General features: G+C 37.6%; 2 protein-coding genes across 3 annotated transcripts in view; one reads left to right on the forward strand and one right to left on the reverse strand.

Annotated features, from left to right (window-relative positions):
* The window catches only part of Lrrc40 (leucine rich repeat containing 40), a 43048-nt gene extending 24592 nt beyond the window's left edge, over positions 1 to 18456 (reverse strand). Inside the window, exons 1-9 of one of the 2 annotated variants that reach the window (XM_013020648.1) lie at positions 18305 to 18456; positions 15984 to 16165; positions 12997 to 13070; positions 9253 to 9382; positions 6212 to 6335; positions 5571 to 5713; positions 4120 to 4292; positions 2057 to 2144; positions 1903 to 1948 (exon numbers count right to left, since the gene is read on the reverse strand). In XM_013020648.1, the coding sequence (XP_012876102.1) occupies positions 1903 to 1948; positions 2057 to 2144; positions 4120 to 4292; positions 5571 to 5713; positions 6212 to 6335; positions 9253 to 9382; positions 12997 to 13070; positions 15984 to 16165; positions 18305 to 18452 (1108 nt within the window). In that variant the 5' untranslated portion in view covers positions 18453 to 18456. Of the gene's footprint in view, positions 1 to 1902; positions 1949 to 2056; positions 2145 to 4119; positions 4293 to 5570; positions 5714 to 6211; positions 6336 to 7609; positions 7639 to 9252; positions 9383 to 12996; positions 13071 to 15983; positions 16166 to 18304 lie in introns of those variants that run through there. The other variant, XM_013020649.1, reaches the window with a different exon arrangement.
* A 172-nt stretch (positions 18457 to 18628) lies between these two features.
* The window catches only part of Srsf11 (serine/arginine-rich splicing factor 11), a 38269-nt gene continuing 34844 nt past the window's right edge, over positions 18629 to 22053 (forward strand). Inside the window, exon 1 of the mRNA XM_013020589.1 lies at positions 18629 to 18692. The gene's annotated coding sequence lies outside the window, so the exon portion shown is untranslated. The remainder of the gene's footprint in view (positions 18693 to 22053) is intronic.

The raw sequence follows: 22053 nt of genomic DNA on the forward strand, positions 1-22053 counted from the left end.
AGGTCCCATGGTTTCCCTTATTTGCAATAACTAGTATATATCTGAGACAAGCAGAAAAGGTCAGATAAGATGATGTTAAGCAAAATGAACTCCAAGATAAGGACACAAGTGGTTTTTTTCTTTCTTGCTGTTGTTTCTAACATATTTATAAGGTACCATGTGATTTTTTTTTTTTGTTTTTATGTCCCTCCTCCCCCACGGTATAACCCTTGTTTTCACTATGTTTGATGTTGGTATAATTTGGGGAGCAGAAGGGGAAAACAAATTGTTTAAATAGGGATGCAGGTTGACCCATTGCAACAAAAGAGACAAGATGAGATGTACCAGACGCTATGTCAAGAAACTTTGGGGGGGGGGGGGAAATGTGTGAAGATGGGAGGGGAAAAACAAAAGAGGCAATAATGCTTTATAAGAAATGTACTCATTACCTTACTCCTGTGAATGTAACCCCTCTGTACAGTATTTTCACAATAAAAAAAACTTATTTTAAAAAAATTATGACAAATCGTATGTTCCAGCAAAAAAAAAAAAAATACAAACAGTAATTTCTAATAACTGAAATGTACTGAAAGCCAGGATCCAAGATCATGGGGCTGTCTGGCAAGGGCTTTTTCTACCATTCTCACATGACAGAAAGAAAAGAAGATGCTCCCTTTAACCTTAAACTGTTTCATGAAAGTGTCCATCCTATTCAAGAGGCCCCTATCCTCATGACACAATCCTCTCCTGAAAGCTACAGCTCTCAATAATGTTGCACTGGAGATTAAGTTTCAACACAAACTTCAAAGCACACACTAGGATTCAAGTATAAGGGTACCTGATGGGAGACTTTAGGAACCTAGCAGGACCACACCCTGAACAGACAAAATGTCACTGCTACATATTTCTACCCATAAACTGCAGAAGACTGAATTAACTACAGTCCTAACATTTCCAGCTTAAACTGGTCTTATAAAGTTCTCTGCTTAAAGTATATTCTTTTTTTTTTTTGTCAGTCATAGGGCTTGAACTCTGGGCCTGGGGGCTGTCCCTCAGCTCTTCAGCTCAAGGTGAGTATTCTACTACTTGAGCCACAGTGCCATTTGCGGTTTTCTAGTTGTTAATTGGAGGTAAGAATCTCACGAACTTTGCTACCTGGGCTGACTTTGAATCATGATCCTCACATCTCAGCCTCTTGAGTAGCTAGGATTACAGGCATGATACCTACCAGCACTTGGCTAAAGTATGTTCTTTAAGCTTATGATGAACTAAATCACCTAAGCCTGGAATGTCAGATGCTGAATTTTTAAGAACCTCAAACCTAATCCCCAATACTGACATTTTAAAAAGATGGTTAAATTCCTAATAATGGTCTATCTTTAATAACTTGAATTATATACCGATTATATCTTGACAAAGCTTCAATAAACACCTACTTTAACTTCAGAAAGGAACAAATCTTTGCTTTCAGGATATAACTTATGAGTTCTACTCACTTGTTACTATATTGACAGAAGTATCTACATTCATAGGTTTGCTAAGTTCTGACAAAAATTTTTTAAAAAACACACTTTAGTTTATGTTAATTTAGAATGACCATGTTCCAAAAGTAATGTTATAAATTTAATCTACTTTAATAATTTATTAAATGTTAATGCATTACTAAAAGTGTGATATATCTCAGTTTTTATTTTATGTCTGACATTGCAAGAAGAACAAGAGCATGAAGAAAAAGTAATTTTACCAATGTATTGTTGTGTAACAAATCAGTTGAAAATTCAGTTGTTAAATGCATTCACTACTCTTAACTTGCATCTATATGGAGTATGCACAATCTGGCCTAGTACATTTAAATTAAGCACTGTTAACCTTGCTATGCTTTTCATGTAGTTCTTCTAAAAAGAGGAAATAACAGAAAAGTACCTCTTATCTTGCTTCTTAGGTATTTCAGGACTTCTTGAGTTCCTTTCTGAAAGGAGAAAGACAAAAATCACATTTGCTAAAGCATATCTTAAAGTTTATAAATCAAAATATGTGAATTAAAAAAAATAAAGAGTTGAATTCTAAAAATACTTACATTTAGAATTTCTCTACGAATAGTTCTCAAAGGATTTCCTTCTAGTGCCAAAAATTTCAAATGAAGGTTTCCCAATGAATAGGGCAAGCTACAAATAATTAATTTCAGGGATAATATTTAATATAAGGACAATCTACTAGTGTTGACTATAAAAATAACATATGACAATATATAAATCTCAAAGAAAATACAAATAACATAGATCAAAAATATTTCCCTGGGGCTGGGAAGGTGGCTCAGTGGTAGAGCGCCTGCTAAGCATGCCTGAGGCTCTGGGTTCGATTCCTCAGCACCACATAAAGAAAAAAAAAAGAATATTGGAAAAATATTTCCCTGAAGATATATGCTAAATACACAAAAGAGAACCAAATATATATTTAATGTTATCAAGTTGAAACTGCTAGAAATGAAGATAAGCTAACAGAACACTTGCTGAACTGTATCTAATACTAAAAAGGCAAATATTAAACATGTAAATATTAGAGAATAGACATGGCCGTAGTTGTCTAGCAGCAGCTAACCAGCCTGCACAAAGTCTAAGTTTAAGTGCCAGTATCACAATGAATAAATAATCAATAAATATTAATAAACTGCTATGTGAAAAAGGACAGACACAAAAATTATATGCTGTGTAATGCTATTTATATGTTATTCTGTAAAAAGGTAAAAGTATAATACAGGGCATATTAGTTGTTAGGTATTAGGAGTGTGGAAAGGTAATTAACTGCAAAAGGCCCAAGAAATTTATGATCAAGTTGTACCATATGCCATAATGTACACTGTGGAAGTAAATGTGCAGTTTTAGAATATTTATTAAAATACACATATAAAAGAAAATCTGTACCAAGCCCTGGTAGCTCATGCCTATAATCCTAGCTCCTCAGTCTAAAATCTGAGGATCAAGGTTCAAAGCCAGCTCAAGAAGGACATCCCATAAGACTCATCTCCAAAAAAGCCAGAAGTGGAGCTATGCTATGGCTCAAGAGGTAGAATGTTAGCCTTGAGCAGAAAGAAACCTCAGGGGTAAGCTGGGCACTGGTGGCTCATGCCTGTAATCCTAGCTACTCAGTAGGCTAAGATCTGAGGATCACAGTTGGAATCATCCTGGGCAGGAAGTCCATTAAACTCTTGACTCCAATAAGCTACTCAGAAAAAGCTGGAAGTGGTATGTGGCTCAAGCGGTAGAAAGCTAGTCTTGAGCAAAAGAGGCTCAGGGACAGCTCCCTGGCCCTGAGTTCAAGCCAAGTACGAACCAAGCCCCCCACCCCCCACAAAACAAAACCAAAACTCAGGGATAGCACTTAGGCTCTGAGTTCAAGCCCCAGGACCAGCACACACACACACGAAAGTAATTTGTTCAGTCTATCAATAGTGCTAACTAACAAAAAATTATTCTTCAAGAGCTTCTTCCACATGGAATTCAGATTTTAAAGCCCTAAATTCTTATAACCTCCCTATTTCTATTTGCACCATATTTTTAGAATTCCCAAGCTCTGTGCTATTTCTTCCTGCCATGTGTATCACTCACTACCTCCTCATACATGAATCTGAAAATTACAATTATTGTTTAAATGAATGGCCGCAAAGCAGGGCTATGGTAGGATGTGATCCCAAAAGTAAATGTGGTCTTAAATTTTACACTGTAGACAATTAACTTGCTTCACCCTAATCCCAGTCCTAAAGCCTTCAATAATTCCTACTAAATAATAAATCCCTTAAGATCCTAAAGCATTATGTATTTCCATACAATTTTATATTAATTTAACAAATTCAACAAATAGTTATCAAGCACCTTTTATGTATGAGACATTGCACTGGGAGTTAGATATAGAGCAATGAACAAGAGAGATGATAATATTCAGGCTTATTACAGAGCTTAGTTATAGTAAATTACAGCAATGTGGAGATCCATCTGCTTTTATTAATATACCAAATTGGCTAAGGACAAAATATAATCTTAACTGATTCCATTTTTAAAAAGCACCTCCGTTTTTAATTTTTTAAGCAAAAAACTATAACCATAGAACAGGCAAAGTATCTATTCAATTGTTCTTTAAGCTTACCTGCTAATATCATTGTTGCTTAGGTCAAGCCTTTCCAAAGACTGTAGTAGTTTAATTTCATCTGGAACAGATTTTAACTTGTTATCCCTCAGGTCTAGCACAAGGATAGAATTCAGATGCTTAAGATGATCTGCCCCTAATACTTCAATATGGTTTTCACCTACATGCAATTCCTACAAAACCAAACATCAGTTATGTGTATTTGGGATACTCTTTCATTTTAAATAATTGAAACACACAGGAAAATAATAACCTTTTAAATACTATATTGTTTAGATTTTCTATTTCAATTAAGGTATTTTCAAGCTAACAAAACAACAAAATGTCATTTTTTCAATAATTTTCTGATAACTTCCAAATAATTAGAATTGAATCTGGCAGAAATATGAAGTTTCAAAACTAAAGCAGATACGATTTATTTTATTTGTAGGATTAATGGAAGTATGTAAAAATTACTAATGAAAAATTATTCCCATAATCAATCAGTTCAAAAATATTTACATTTATATATTACATTTGCTAAAAATGAAAACTTTCCCAATGTTTATTTTTAATCACTGTCACCATTCTATTAAAATTTTGGGTAGAAAAGGGTAAAGGATGGTGATAGAGAAAGTCTGATCAAGATACACTGTTTGTATATATAGACATATGGAAATAAAATTCCCTATTCAATTAACACTAATAAAAAATATTTTTAAAAAAAGAAAAATTCCTTAACACTGGTGCATAAAAGTCTACAAAAAAGCAAACTGTGGCAAGTTTAAAAGACAATATTAATGTTATTTTTAAAGCCAAAAGAAAGTAATAAACCTTAAATACATCTGAGTATGATTAGGTAAATTCTGAGAGGTGCCAATTTAAAGAATTAAGCCCATATTCCTTACCAGTATTTCAGAGCTCCTGCCATATAGCCCAACTTACCATTTTAGCCTTATTATAATACTTCTCAGCTATAAACTGTTCACCAGACAAAATAAATTTTAATTTGTAAAATTAATATTTTCTGTTAAAAATATATTACTATCAAAGCTTAGGGCCACTGGTGCACACCAATAATCCTGTTACTCGAAAGGCCAAGAGCTGCAGATCAAAGTTCAAAGCAAGCCCCAGTAACAAAGTCTTTGAGAATCTTATCCTCCAATTAACTACCAAAAAACTGGAAGTGGAGCTGTGGAGTAGAATGCCAGCTTTGAGAGAAAAATTTAGGGGACAGTGCCCAGACCAAGTTCAAGCCCCAGTACCAACATACACATATACAAATACTACTAACAAAATAGCACAAATGTCAGTAGTCACATTAAATTTGTGAAAAATATTAACAGGAAAAGAATAGTTCATATAACTAACACACATGACTACTAGAAAACAAGATAGCTCCTTTTCAAGAAATACATTCTCATAAATAAGATTTGAAAAACATACTCATTTAATAATCAACTAAATGGTACCTTTAATAGTCTACAAGATGGAAATTCAGGTAGAAAACGTAACTTATTCTTGCGCAAATAAAGCAGTTCTAGTGACTCCATCCCAGCCAATTCAGGAGGAATAGTTTCCAGGAGGTTACAATTACAATCCAAATGCTTTAATCCTGCAATACATATTTATTAAAAATCCAATATATTTTCAAAGAGAAAAAAATATTCTGTGATTATATGGAACTTCAAAGAATCTATTAGAAATCCTCATCAGTTATAAACCTATACCACAGCATACAGCTGTAATAACTAAAAATAAATTACCACTGAATGAATATATGTAAATGAAATTTATTTTTACATATTTAGAGAAATAGTAGTATTAAAAATAAAGGCTGGAAAAATAAATAAATAAATAAAAATAAAGGCTGGCGCTTTAGCTCATTGGCAGAGCACTGACCTAGAGTGCTTAAGGTATTAATATCCCAGTATCTTTTGGTGCTAGTGTTTAGGTAAATAGTATAAAATAATTGTTTGGAGAAAATATATATTTATTGTTTGCATTTATCACCACAAAAACACTGTATTTCTCTGTAACTGTACTAAAAATTATTTGCCTAAAATCAAGTTACATTGAACTCAAACATAATTTTTAAATATAGAAGACTTACTTTTCATTCTACTTATTTCCGCTGGCAAACTCTTCAATTGGTTACTAGAAAGATTGAGTCGCATCAGACTGGACAGAGAAGAAAAACTAGCAGGAATGGTTGTAAGACAATTGTTCGAAAGATCCTTTGAAAAGCAAAGACTGAATGAACAAATGAGTTCATGGAAAAATAAATAAATTTCCCTAAAAAGGATTTCAGAATTTTGATAAAATTGCATTAAAATACTTCCAAAAATTTATATAATACTCTTCCTTCACTGAATATCTCTCAGATAATCATTAATTTAGATACTCCTCAACATCTATAGTCACACAATGTATTCATCAACGTAGTAAGCAGGAATTAAAACAAATTCTTACTTCTAAAATACCATACAAGATTTTCATTAAAACTAATTTATGCTACATGGCACATGTCATCATTAGGATACATAAATTCATTCATTTATTGAGTACTTATGATGAATTAAGTAACTATTGAAAATTCATAACATGAAGTGAAAAGTATCTTTACAATAAGAATTTCTGAAAGAAACAAAGATAAAACTACAAACATAAACAGCCACTTTAATTTGGGAGAAAAATATTTTTCTTAGCTCTGCTGCATTCAACACATACTCTTTGACAAAAACCAGATGTCTATTCTGTATGTTTACTAATTCAAGCTTGTTAACTAATCTCCATATCTCATTTTTTCTTTAAATTTTTATTTTCTGCTTTAAAATACGTAATGAGAAGCTGGGCACTGGTGGCTAACACCTGTAATCCTAGCTAGTCAGAAGGCTGAGATCTGAGGATCATGGTACAAAGACAGGCTGAGCTCAAGCCCCAAGGCCATAAATGAAAGAGAGAGAGAGAGAGAGAGAGAAAGAGAGGGAGGGAGGGAGGGAGAGGGAGAGAGAGGGGGGAGAGAGAGGGGGAGGGATGAGAGAGGAGGGGAGGGAGGAGGGAGAGAGAGAGAGAGAGAGGGAGAGAGAGAGGGAGAGAGAGAGGGAGAGAGAGAGAAAAAAAAACTTTACCTCTAAAACAACCTTTAAAAAAACAATATTGCCAGTCACTGTGGCTCATGCCTGCTACTGAGGTAGCTGAAATCTGAGGATCACAGTTCAAAGCCAGCCTGGGCAGGAAAGCCTGTGAGACTCTTATCCTCAATTAACTACCAAAAACAAAATCTAGAAGTAGAAGTGTGGCTCATGTGATAGAGCACCAGCCTTGGGCAAAAATGCTCAGGGACAGCACCCAAACTCCTCAATTCAAGCCTCAGGATGGACACCAAAAACATTTTTATTTTTAATTTTGAAAAAGATACTGTTATGCATGAGAAGTCAAGAGCTGTGGTAGGCACTATAAGGTTCCATTTATGGCTAATTTATCTCTCACTACAGAACTATTAACTTACTGTAGTCCACATGGATTTTCTCTGTAATAGCTCCCATCCTTTAACTTTTGTCTCTTTAGAATATTAAAAATCCATTTTGTGTATCAGTAGTTTTACTTGTAGTCTTTACATCATGTACTACAAATTTCAACAAATGTCTTTAAAATCAGGCATATATTTAAAAGAAAGAATATGCCTTCAAAAAAAGACAATGTTATGAATCGAGGATTACACTATCTAACACTCAGTATCAATAAAGTGCCAATGTCATAGAGACAACGTCAACAATGAATTCGAGTAAATGACATTCAGGATGTTTTCAGCAGACTTATTCAGTCTAATGTCAAGCAACTATATTCTACAGCTGAATACAGCAATTAGATCTAAAACAGTAAAACTACTAGATCACCTTTAAAAAAAAAAACAAAACGTTAAAAGTGTTGTGTGGCTCATGCCTGTAATCCTAGCTACTCAGGAGGCTCAGATCTGAGGATCGAGGCTCAAAGCCAGCCCAGTCAGGAAAGACTGATACTCTTTATCTCCAATAAATCACTAGAAAACTGGAAGTGGCACTGTGACTCAAGTGGTAATGCATTTGCCTTGAGCGGAAGAGCTGAGGGACAACACCCAGGCCCAGAGTTCAAGCCCCACGACTGACAAGCTACTTGAAAGACAGAGATTTGGGGATCACAGTTCAAAATCAGATTAGAAATAAAAACTGATGGCAGTCAATCCCAATCAATGACTGGGCACAGTAGTGTGTACCAGTCATCCCAAACTTTTAGGAGAAGCACACTGGCTAAGCACAGTGTTGTGCACCTATCATCCAGCAACAAAGGAAAGCACAAATAGGAGGATTAAATTCAGGCTAGCTGGGACATAATGTGAGACCTGTTCAAATGGGCTGGAGGCGTGACTCAAGTGGTTGGAGGACCTGCCTAACAAGCTCAAGGCCCTAAATTCAAACTCCACTACCACAAATAATAAATACAAAACTAAAAAATATAAGGGCTTTTTCACATGCTATGATCATAATTAACATCCAAGTTAGTATAATCAACAATAACAAATGGACAAGCAATTAAGAATCTGGAAATTGCTATTAAATATTTCAAAAGCTATGGATTTCAGTCATTTTCTCTGTGCTTCTTGGCTATCAAGATGGGAACTGCTCTGTTCTGCCAAGGGCTTCTCATAATTATGGACTGAAACCTCTGAAACTGAAAATTTCCTGGCTCCAGAATTCTTTATCTACTGAAACAGAAACAAAAAAGTCTTGGCCATTTATCACTTCTTAAAACTGCTTATGAAGCCGGGCACCCATGACTGACAAAAAAAAAGAATTACTTATGAAGACAGTAGGTGTCGTACAAACAGCATAAATTGAAGGTACTATGGGAAGCTATGGTTTCCTAAGAGGTGTTCTCCGTGACTTCTATTCAGCCTATCCTCTACAATATGTCAGAGGACAAATTAGGAAAAGTTTCATTTTTCCTACAGGGACCTAAAATTTTTGAAGAGGACTAGCAGACTACTTATTGGAAAAAATATTTTTTATACAATAGAGAGTTAAAAACACTTTTGTAGATTCACAAATCATTGGTTTCCTATGTATTAGACCCACCAGACATAAATCATATAAAAACTGGAAAATCATAACTTACTAAATCTTCTAAATTGGAAAGTTGCTCAAATCCCTCTGGTATGTAAGTTAATGCATTATGCTGGAGATACAGGGTCTTCAGGTTTCTTAGGTGTGTCACTTCTTCAGGGAGCACTTCCAGTTTGTTACGACTATTAGTTCACAAAAATAAATGCTGAATAACTTGGTAGACAAGACAACAAATATTTAACAACAGAACACTTTTACTTTGTCTATTTTTTGTGCCTGTTCTAGGGCTTGAAATAAGGACCTGGGCACTGACCCTGAGCTTTTTTGTTCAAGGCTAGTGCTGTACCACCAGTTGAGCCACAGTTCCATTTCTTGCTTTTTGGTGGTTAACTGGAAATAAGAGGCCCACTGACTTTCCTGCCCAGGCTGGCTTTGATCCTCAGATAGCTTCCTGAGTAGCCAGGATTACAAGAGTGAACCAACACCCGTCTAACAAAGGCATTTGTCCTTACCAATGACATGAACTCATTATAGAAACTAAGTGCTTATTAAAGCCGGGCACCGGTGGCTCATGCCTACAGGCATCCTAGCTACTCAGGAGGTTGAGATCTGAGGATCGCGGTTCAAAGCCAACCCGGGGCAGGAAAGTCCGTGAAACTCTTATCTCCAATAAACACTCAGAAAACAGGAAGTGGCCCTATAGCTCAAGTGGCAGAGCACTTGCCTTGAGCTGAAGAGCTGAGGGACAGAGCTCAGGCCCAGAGTTCAAGCCCCATGACCGGCAAAAAAAAAAGAAACTAAGTGCTTATTAAGAACTTATCAAAACTCACATCCACTCATAGATACAACAGTAAAGTAAGCAAAAGGTTTCAAAGAAAAACAACAAAAATGTTTTGAACTTCTAATTGCTAACTTACAGTCAAGTCTTGGTTTTACATGTAAATGAAAATAATTGACTTTTAGAATTTTGACAAAATGTATTTATGTACATGCTACAAGAGGGATTCATGTTATATAAAGGTTAGGCTTCAAGATTAGCAGTCAGAATAGAAATAGATGTTTTAGTTCGAGGGCCTGGCAGTTCATGTTGAAAGTATTATTCAATTACACTCTGTACTTGGTCTTTACTTCTTAGTTGAGCTTCTGTGTAGGACATTCAGCTTAATTAGAAGCACAAAATCAGGGGATAATACAGTCCATGATAATTAGGAGATAAATGAACAAATTATCAGGTTTATCTTTGGAGGTCTTACCTATGTCTTCGATTTGTATGAGGAAGAAAGCTTAAGGCAGTTCTAAACAATTACCTTTGTTTTTCCTATACTCATACTGAAGCTAGAATTCATGGTCTCACACTTTTGCTTAGCTTTTTCCATTTCAGGCTTGAATTCATGGTCTCACACTTTTGCTTAGCTTGAATTTATGGTCTCACACTTTTGCTTAGCTTTTTCCATTTCAGGTTGGCACCATTTAAGCTATATTTCCACTTTTTAATTGGTTAACTGGAGTTAAATGTTCTCAGATTTATCTTCTCAGGATGGCTTCAAACTGGGATCCTCAGCATCCTGAATAGTGGGGATTTTAAGCGTGTACCACAAGTGCCTAGCCAATTACCCCTTTTTTACAGGAAACATTTTTTCTGATTTGTGGTAATTTTATGGTTTTTTTTTACAAAATCAGGACTATTATTTTAGAAATTACTTGCCCTAAGACAAATGCATTTGCAACTAGAAAACAGACAACTATCTTATGTTTAAGAAATATGTACAGGCTGATTATAGAACTAACCAGCAAAAAAAGCCAAATGTAGAGCTGCGGCTCAAGTGAGTAAGAGTGCCAACCTTGAGCAAAAAAGCAGAGACAGTATCAAGGATCTGAGTGCAAGCCTCAATACCAGCACAAAATAATTTTTTAAAAAGTTATAAACAGGTCTGGAAGGTGGCTCAGTGGTACAGTGCTTGCTTTGCATGCATGAGACCCTGGGTTCAATTCTTCAGCACCACATAAGCAGAAAAAACTGGAAGTGGCACTATGGCTCAAGTGGTAGAGCACTAACCTTGAGCTGAAGGACAGCACTCAGGCCCAGAGTTCAGGCCCCATGACCAAAAAAAATAAATAAATAAAATAAATAAATAAGTTGTAAACATACTTATTTTATAAAAGTTTTCCAGATGACACATGTAAATGAAAGATCTTAGAAATAAAAGTATCTTATTTCTGGGCTGGGAAGGTGGCTCAGTGGTAGAGCGCTTGCCTTGCATGCATGAGGCCCTGGGTTCGAGTCCTCAGCACCACATAAGCAAAAAGAAAAAAGCCGGAAGTGGTGCTGTGGCTCAAGTGGTGGAGTGCTAGCCTTGACTGAAGAGCTAAGGGACAGCGCCCAGGCCCAGTGTTCAGGCCCCACGACCGGACCCCCCCCCCAAAAAAAAGTATCTTTCTTCTCCTAAATCAAATTTCCCCAAATTTCTTCTTTTCTAACCTAGATGCAGCAAATATTCCTAAATTCTGGATGTTTGGGGGAGCACTTAGTGCCTTAACTACTTAGTCTCCTAAGTACCTATCAATGGCAGTATAATAAATATGTTCATAGAATCCCAGAGGTTTTGGAAAAGTTAAAAACTGGTAATATTACAAGTCATAATGACAGGTACAGTTGAGAGGCATAGTGCCTGTCTAGAGTATATAAGGCTGAGTCTGATATCAAGCATCACAATGAAATAAATAATAAAATCCTTCAGCATCAATAAAAGAATTAGTATTTTTTTCTTATGCTTTAACAGCTAGATATTTCTTTTATCAAAGTAACTTAAAATGTGGCATATCAAGAAAGTAGTCTGCCAAAATAAGAACCACAGTCAATTTTCACATTACAAAGACAATTTTTTTAATCACTGGGCCTTAAATTCATAAAACAAACAAAACAAATTTAAAGCCAAACACAAACATAATCTGTTGTGCATTGTGGAAAATGCACTACATGTAGAGTTAGATATTTCGAAAGGTGAGGTAAAAATTAATATCACTGAACACCTTTCTACAACTACTTAACAGTAACAATAAAAAAAATGAAAAAAATGGGCTGGGAAGGTGGCTAGTGGAAGAATGCTTGCCTTGCATGCATGAGGCACTGGGTCCGATTCCTCAACACCACATAAGCAGAAAAAGCCAGAGATGGCTCTATGGCTCAAGTGGTAGAGTGCTAGCCTTGAGCTGAAGAGCTTAGGGCCAGCACTCAGGCCCAGAGTTCAGCCCTCACAACTGACAAAAAAGGAGAAAAAGAAAAAGAAAAACACATACCATTTGAGCCCAGCAATTTGGAGCCAGCCTGGACAACACAGTAAGACATTATATCTTTTCTTAAAAAAAAAAAAAAAAAAAGATGTAGAGGATGGCAGCAGTGGTAGCTCCCACCTATAATCATAGCTACTCAGGAAATATGAGATTGGTAGTAGCAAGCCAGGGCCACCCCACGCAAAAAACTGTACTGTTATCTGAAATGCTGCTAAAGCAAGAAGGGCTAGAATATGGCTCAGGTAGTGGCAAGTGAGAGGCCCTTAAGTTTCAAACACCAGTACTTAAAAAAAAAATTATTATTACTCACCTACTTTCTGAAATAATACAAAAATATTTCCATTCATTTTGAATTGCAGGTTAAAACAAGGAAGGGTCCAAGAGGTACTACCTATAAACAGCCCAACTTAATAACACTTTCTAATGTTAGGAAAAATATTTTAAGAATATTATGTTTATACTATTATAATTGCAATATTATAAAAAAAAATAAGCTAAACTTTACCTGACATTAAGCTTCTGAAGATTTTCTAGCTCTCTTATCGCAGAAGGAAGGGATGTCAGTTGATTGTCATGTATCTAAAATTGTTTTTAAAAAAAAGTTATATTTAGCAATATTTGAGCTTTGCTATTATACAAAATTGTGCACTTACAATCCCTTGTTCTTCTAACTCAATGGCAATGTTGAGGTAATTTGTTCTATGTGTAGTAAAGGAGAAATAGTTTGAAACTGACTCAATTGTTCATAAGATATAAGAACTTAGCAATTTAAAACATAATTAGAAAATATGTAAAAAGTAGTTTACTTTGTCGGATGCTGTTAGCTCACGCCTGCAATCCTAATAATCAGGAGACTGAGATCTGAGGATTGCAGTTCAAAGCCAGCCCAGGCAAGAAAGTCCATAAGACTCTTACTTCCAAATAACCATCAGAAAACTGGAAGTGAAGCTGTGGCTCAAAGTGATGGAGTGCTGTTAGCCTTAAGCAGAAAAATCTCAGGGACAGCAGCACCCAGCCCCATGACCACCACCAACAACAAAAGTAGTTTATCTCTTTGAATAGAGTTTCAATTTCTTGTAGGAGGTGAGAGAATCATAAACAATAGCCTTCTGATATTATTTATGTAAACATCTGTAAAAATTACAGAATTATTTTATTTTGGTTTTGTTTTGGGGTTTGGTGCTGGTCTTGGGGCTTGAACTCACGGCCTGAGTGCTGTAACTGAGCAATTTTGCTCAAGGGTAGTCCTCCACCACTTGAACCATAACTCTACTTCCAGTTGTTTGCTGGTTAGTTGGTGGTAAGAGCCTCAGACTTTCCTGCCGACTCTGGTTGTGAACCTCAATCCTCAGATCTCAGCCTTCTAAGTAGCTAAGATTACAGTCATGAGCCACCAGTGCCTGGCTAGAATCATACTGTTTTTAAGGTTACAAACAACAACAAAGGGGGAAGCCAGTACATTCATTTTACAAAGACAATAAAAACTTCTCTAGAAATTTCACTATTTCCACCTGACACACATAAACTAGAGAATTTTTGGTGTTGCTAAATGAAGCATAAAAATATTAGTGGAGCCAGGTGCCAGTGGCTCACACCTGTAATCCTAGCTACTCAAGAGGCTGAGATCTGAGGACCACGGTTCAAAGCCAGCCAGGGCAGGAAAGTCTGTGAGACTCCTATCTCCAATAAACCACTAGAAAACCGGAAGTGGCACTGTGGCCCAAGTGGGAGAGCTCTCACCTTGAGCTGAAGAGCAAAGGGCCAGCACCCAAGCCCAGAGTTCAAGCCCCAGGACCCCCCCCCACACACACACACATACCACACACACACACACACACACACACACACACAAATACTAGTGGATTCTTAATCAATGACTTATACCTCACATTACTACATGATATGGCATCTATACCCTAAAAATGGATCCCCTTAATAAGAACACAAAGATTTAAAGTTTACTTAAAGGCAAGTTGTAAAATCAATAAATAAGCAAATAAATAGATAATAAAAAACTATCTTAAGTAACTAATATAACTGCTTTGATATTAACAATAGACTGTAACAATAAAAACTGTAACAATACAGGTGCTAGTAATGTCTTGAACCTGTAAACTTAGCTACTCAGGAGGCTTAGATCTGAGATTGTGGCTCAAAGCCAGCCTGGGCAGAAAACTCCTTGAGACTATTATCTCTATCTTAATCAGCAAAAAACTAAAACTGTAACTGCAGCTCAAATGATAGACTGCCAGCCTTGAGTGAAAAAGCTAAGGGGTAGTGCTCAGGCCCTGAGTTCAAGCCCCAGTACTGGTATGAAAAAAAAGTAAATAAATAAATAAGCAACCACTTGTTACCTTTTGGACTGATGCAGATATTATTCACCATCACCAAAAATTCCTCATAATTCAGTGTTTTTGTGTTTTTTGTTGTTTTGTTTGTTTGTTTTTAGTCATGGGGCCTGAACTCTGGGCCTGGGCGCTGTCCCTCAGTTCTTCAGCTCAAAGGCTAGCACCCTACCACTTGAGCCACAGCACCACTTCCGGCCTTCTCTGTTAAGTGGTGCTAAGGAATAGAACCCAGGGCCTCATGCATGTGAGGCAAGCACTCTACTACTGAGCCACCTTCCCAGCCCTTGAAAATTATTTTTTGAATTTAGTTACGGGATACAAACATAATCCTTGCTTATTATTTTTATTTTTTATGCTGGTCCTGAGTCTTGAATTTAGGGCCTGGAAGCTGAGCCTGAGTTTTTTTGTCCAAAGCTAGCCCTTAGCCACTTGAGCCAGAGATCCACTTTTAACTTTTTGGTGGTTAATTGGAGAGAAGTCTCATGCACTTTCCTGCCCAGGAAATCACAATCGATCACAATCACAATCCTCTGATCTCCAGCTACTCATGCTCAGCCAGAATCCTTGTTAACAAGTGGTAACAAGTGGTTGCTTATTTATTTACTTTTTTATCATACCAGTACTGGGGCTTGAACTCAGGGCCTGAGCACTACCCCTTAGCTTTTTCACTCAAGGCTGGCAGTCTATCATTTGAGCTGCAGTTACAGTTTTAGTTTTTTGCTGATTAAGATAGAGATAATAGTCTCAAGGAGTTTTCTGCCCAGGCTGGCTTTGAGCCACAATCTCAGATCTAAGCCTCCTGAGTAGCTAGGTTTACAGGTTCAAGACATTACTAGCACCTGGATTGTTACAGGTCTAGAGTTCAGGCCCCACAACAGACCAAAAAAAAAAAACCTTTCAAAAGTAGGCAATGGTATCAATTCTTGTTGATAAGGAAATAGAACCAAGGCACAAAGACGTAACTTTCCCAAAGTCACATAGCTATTAACTATTATTCTGTTCCTTATATAATACTTTGTTATTTGACCTTGCATTCTACCAGCTCAGTATGAAAGGGTTTTTTGTTTTGGGGTTTTTGTTTCTTGCTTACCAATGTCTAAGTTTAGCTTCTTCAATTAAGAACCCATAATTATAAACAACTTACATCAAGAACAATCAGTGCAGGCAAAAGCCGGAGGTCATCTGTAAGTGACTGGAGTTTATTGTTTGATATTATTAATTTGGTCAAATCCGTCTGCTCCCACCATCTTTCAGTAGCACCAAATGAGAGGTTCTGATTAGCTTCTGCAGGGATATCCACATTTATTCTCCAAACACACTGAGGCACTATTTCCAACATCACCATAAAAAGAAAACAGATAAAAAACTTCTAATCCAGTTACTCAAACAGCAATAAGTTGCAACTGTGAATGGATGCTTATTTTTAAAGCAAAGCAAAACAACAATTTTTTAAAAAAACTACTCTTTCTAATTTTCTTGAAAACTAACGTTTTCAAGAAACATACTATTATTTTGATATGTAGTTATGGACAGTTGAATGGGAAAAGAAATACAAATCAGCCAGCAAAAAGCATGTGAGCTTATTGATACCATCATGTGGCTAAAGTGACTCAAGTGTGTTTTTAATTGTATGTAATAATGATTAATTAAAAATTTAAATAGTCACTGTGGCTTTCATACAGCATGACTCTTAACAGTAAAAAATAAATTATATTTTTTATATTTTCTTTTCCAACTGACAACAGATAAATTATAGAATGAGGATATAACAAATGGGCTGTAGTCATTTTGTTCACTCTCTTTGGAGGAAAAAAGAGTCAATTTGGTGCAGGACAAAAAGGAAACAGCTGCCAGAAAATCAGAAACAAATATGGTGTTAAGAAATAGCTTTAGTAAAAGCACAGAAGTACTGTTTTTGTCATCTTACAATCATAAAGTTGCAACATTTATTAAAATAAAAAATTAAAATAAAAAAATTAAAATTATAATTAAAAAAATAAAATAAAAAACCAACTTACCTTGCCCATAGTATACTTAACTAAATGAACAAAAGAAATAGTTCTGGGAAAATGACTCCTTTGGGCACAAAAAGGGATTGCTAGGAAAGTATTTATCTCAGGGATGGACATGTGTGTTGAAAGCAACACATAACAATCTATTGTCTCAGATCAATGACTCAAGTGGAGGAAAATGCCAAACTACCCAGTGATCCAATGTTTAGCAGGTCAACCCTAGATCTCCAGTCCCAATTGATAAAACAAAGTAACATTAAAAATGACTAAATGTACCATGTGTTCGAACTTCTGGTTAATCGGATCCAAACACTATCTACTTTTTTATTCAACACAAACACTTGTGATACTAAAGTACTCACTGTACATGGATGTTCCCACAACCATAGTTGTATACTATCTTTCCATTACTTTGCTTTACTAATAAAGTTGTTTGGTGTCTCCCTTGATCTCTACCTTGATTTTTTTTTCCTGAGGCCACATCAAGAATTCGGTATCCGAAGGCAAGGCAGAGGCCTCTCCTCTCTTTAGGACACCTCCTTCCAAGGAGCAACACCTGTCAGCAATCTGGTAATAAATTCACTGCTAAAATTTGAGAATACATTCACTTCTATAGAGACAAAAGATCTCACTGAAACTGAAACGAGAAATATTCATTTTCCCGTTTGGTTTTATTAGGTTTCTCAAGGTCGATCAAATCAAAGGGCAGCGCTCATTTAGATCCCACAATTTAAAAAAGAATGCAGGGTTGGGAGAGACAAGGGAGAATGATGGGGGGGGGAGGGGGTAGCATTGAACAAGATGCACTGAACTAATAAACTAACGTGTTAAATTGAAAGCCCTTTGTATAACTGCTTAAAGATAATAAAATTATAATAAGTTTTAAAATATACTCTATCTCTTGTCGTTAGGACTTTGCTCAGTTGCATACAGAGGAGGGCCTTGGCAAGAAGCAGTGACCTTCATTTTATGCTAACACAGGGACAAATGTAAAATTTCGGCGTTTAAAATAGAGAATTGGGAAGAGGTGTTGCGGCTAAAAGTAGTAGAGCGCTAGCTTTGAGTGAAAAAAGCCCAAGGACGGTACCCAGGCCATGAGTTCAAGCCCCACGACCGACTAATAATAATAATAATAATAAATATGTGTGTATGGAGAGAGAGGAAAAAATGGTAGCGTTGGTAAGGCCATTACCAGGAAGAAATCGGGCCAAAGAAAAAACATGAGCCCATCTTGCTAGCGCGCTCTCAGGTTATTTCACTTATCCTACAGGACGGAGGAACTTCCAGAAAGTGCCTCGTCTGAATTGTGGCCACAGACCCAGCAGGTCCCCCTTGGAGGAGGAGCGGGAGCGGATTCCAGCACGGATCCGGGCTGGGAGGGCGGACCCCCGGGTAGAGGAGGGCGCGAGCCGGGCCCGACGCCGGGCGGCTTCCCGACGCGTCTGGGCCTTACCTTCACTGAGATTCCGACCAGACAGATTCAACTGTCCGCTCTGCCTCGCCGCCTTCAATAGCCCCTGAGGCACCGAGGCACCACAGTCCTTCGCGGCTGCGAAACCCGCCCGCGGATCGCGCCCGGCCCCGCGGTGCAGGCGCGACATGTTCAAACCCACCGTGTCCAAGCAGCAGCCCCGCCCAAGACTTTTCAACGCCGCGCGGCGAGCTCGCCCCGCCCCTCCGGCGAGCGCGCGTTCCCGGCGCCGGGCCGCTGGCCACCGGCAGGGCCTTCGCTCTCCGCGTCGCGCGTCGATGACGTCACGGCCAGTTCCCGGGGGCTGGAGGACACGGCAGCCCGTCCCGTTGCCGGTGCCGGCCTAGCGTCCTGGAATTACTTTGCTCAAGTAAGTGCGTTTAACCGGCTTCAGCGAGGCCTTTCGGGTTGATAGCTGGATCTGTTACGGTGCCTCCGGTCTCCTCTGTGCTGGCGCAGTGGCGAGGGTTTGGGGACCGGAGAACCCGCTCTTCCCTCTCACCTAGTGGGAACGTGGGCCTTCACCAAAACTTGAGACCTGGGCGCGGCCTGCGTCGTCTCTGGACCCCATCCCGCTTTGCAGCTCCGGGTGGCGATCACAGACTTCCCAGCCTCCAGAGCAATACCGATTAAATGGCCTTTGGCCCTGCACGGTGTCTCCTAGAACTAGCACATCATTTCCCTTGTTGCATTGAGTTTGTAGCAGGCCGGTACTGGAGGCAAACAGTGTGAACTACAAGGATTGCTTGGGAGAAGGAACGAGAAAGCTTAAATTTTCAAAAACAATGTTCTGTTCACCAGACAGTTGAGCGACGTAAGTGGACGATGTAAGAGGAGAGGGCAAGTGTGTTGAGTTGTGTAGTGAAGCGCTACAGCCTGTACTTTGGAGCGCCAGAAATGCAAGTGATAACCCCATCAATTTACTCTAAACATGAGGCACTTTGTTTTGATTCAAGCGCATTTGAAACTCGTTCTTTCTCTCTTTAGCTTAGGGGTAATCATTCCGATTTTACAAGATTTGTCAAATAATTTACTCAAGTTGGGGGGGAGTTAAATCTTGTGCTCTTGGTGAGGGAAAGGACTCAAGTTCAGAAAAGATTAAAGATTTCGTGCAATGTGTCTATTTCCTGACTGTTACAGTTTCCATCTGAAATGTATAACTTACCGATTCATCCAAGGAGAATTATTAAGAACTCATCCTGAGTTGAGAAAGTAGCTCAGTAGTTAAGCCCTTGTTTCTCATGTGCCAGGCCTTGGATTCTATCCTCAACACGGGGGAGAAAGAGTGGCGTGGAGAAGAGAGGACACATTCATCCTTCTGTATTGCTGGAGATGATTTTTATCTTGAAAGCACAGATTGGGAGATAGATAGGGGCCTAACTCCCATCAAGATCACTGGGGATGAATAGTGTTTGTTGAAAGGTTGATGGTCTTTGACACACAATTTTGCCTGTAAAAATTGCTGCATGGTGATTTTTTTTTTTTGGTGGATCATGGACCTGAACTCCCACTTCCGGCTTTTTCTGCTTATGTGGTGCTGAGGAATCGAACCCAGTGCCTCATGCATGCAAGGCAAGCACTCTACCACTGAGCCATCTTCCCAGCCCCCACGAACTTAAATTTTAAATACTTCACCCCTTTTGTTATTAATTAGAAAACTAAAAAAAAAAAAAACTAAGCAGAAAGATACCAACAGTTACTTTACTAAGCAATAAAAGGCTGGATTTTAAAGCAAAAGAACAGTTTTTACAAGGTTACTAATTATCCTCCTGGTCATCTTGTCTATAATGTAAAGATAATTTGAGCCCTTACCAAATAAATGCCAGGCTCAGTGCTAAGAATACCTCTATATTAATAATATCTCTATATTTGCTATTTCTTTTTTAATCTGAAGGCCAGTTTGGATAAATTGAGGCCAAAAGAAGTTAAAAGTTTACTCAAGGTCACAAATTTCTGTAAGTGGGATGGGCAGGCATTTGAACCTACATATGACTACTTACCTAGTGGCTTTCTTATATTTTTCCAATCTTCTATTCTGAAATTGTTGTAATAGACTATTTATTTATTTATTCATTCATTTATTTATTTATTTTTGGTGCCAGCGCTGGAGCTTGAACTCAGGGCCTCTGATCTCTTCCACTGGTAGCTCTTGAGCCACAGCTTTACTTCCAGCTTTTTTGCCAGCTAGCGATGAGAGTCTTGTGGATTTTTCTGCCTGGGCTGGCTCTGAACCAAGATTCTCAGATGTCAGCTTCCTGAATAGTTAAGATCATAAGAATGAGGCACCAGTCCTGAGCACTTTTGTTTGTTAGAAGATTTGAAAACCTTTTTCTTTTACAAGAAGTAACAAGACTACTTTTAACAAATGACTGTAACCTTCTCTATACTCCCTTCTGTAGTTTGATTTTTAACATGTAATAGCAAAGTATAATTTTTCAGTCTTAATCCAGCTCAGATCCTTTTGCTTGATAAGCAGGTGTTGTACTATTTGATCTATACCTCCAGCCTTAGTATTTTCATTATTGACTGTTTAATAAAAACATCCAATTGAAGCATTGTTTCATTTTGTCTATACATACCCTGCTTAATGACAAAGTAATTCTGAAATTCCCAAGTAGCCATATACTTGTCGTGAATGTCAGTACATAAAAGTGACAATACATAAAAGTGACGTGCATAAGAATTTTTCTAGTTTATGTTTATAACACATTGTGTGTTTTATTTGGGGAGCAAATGTTGATTGAGCAAGTGGTAAAAGTTATTTCCTTATTAACTTGAGAAAATTATGTGTTTTATCTCCTAGAAAGTAAATGATAATCAACTTGAATTGAGCTTCCTGAAGAAATAATAATTAGTCATAAATAGTTATATGAGTTACAATTACCTCTTTAAATCAGATGTATTACTTCAAGGAAAAAACTTGATTCTTCTTCAACGCTTGCATTTTTTTTTTTTTTGGGGTCCGGTCGTGGGGCCTGAACTCTGGGCCTGGGCACTGTCCCTCAGGTCTTCAGCTCAAGGCTAGCGCTCTACCACTTGAGCCACAGCACCACTTCCGGCTTTTTTCTTTTTGCTTATGTGGTGCTGAGGAATCGAACCCAGGGCCTCATGCTTGCAAGGCAAGCGCTCTACCACTGAGCCACCTTCCCAGCCCAACACTTGCATTTTTTATTTTTATTATTATAAAGGTGACATACAGAGGGGCTACAGTTACATAGGTCAGGTAAAGAATATATATTTTTTGACAATGTCATCCCTTCCCTCACTCTATTCCAATTTTTCCCTCCTGTCCCCATCCACAAGTTGTATAGTTCATTTTCAAAATAGTGTCTAGTTAGTATTACTGCTGCATTTTTTCACCCTTTGTCCCTCTATTTCTGTGTCCCCCTTTACCTTTCCAAAGAGAGATTAAACAAGACAAAAAGAAGAGAAAACAGAAACAACAAAGAAAAAAACTTTCCATTTCCTGGAGTTCATTTCAATAAATGTTATTTTATATGATCAGAGACATATAGGCATTGTGGCTTTATATTCTTTTAAGAAACACTGGCATTTAAATCAAAGTGTTCACTTCTTTTAAAGAATGGACTTCAGCCTATATTCCTTATTATTCAGGAAGATTGAGATCCAAAGAGTATGGTTTTGAAGCCAGCCAAGGCAGAAAAGTCTGACTGACTCCATTTTGCAAATAATCAGCAAAAAGCTGGTCTAGAGGTATGACTCATGTGATA

Source organism: Dipodomys ordii, unplaced genomic scaffold (genome assembly GCF_000151885.1).
Source record: "Dipodomys ordii isolate 6190 unplaced genomic scaffold, Dord_2.0 Scaffold51, whole genome shotgun sequence".
NCBI lineage: Eukaryota > Metazoa > Chordata > Mammalia > Rodentia > Heteromyidae > Dipodomys > Dipodomys ordii.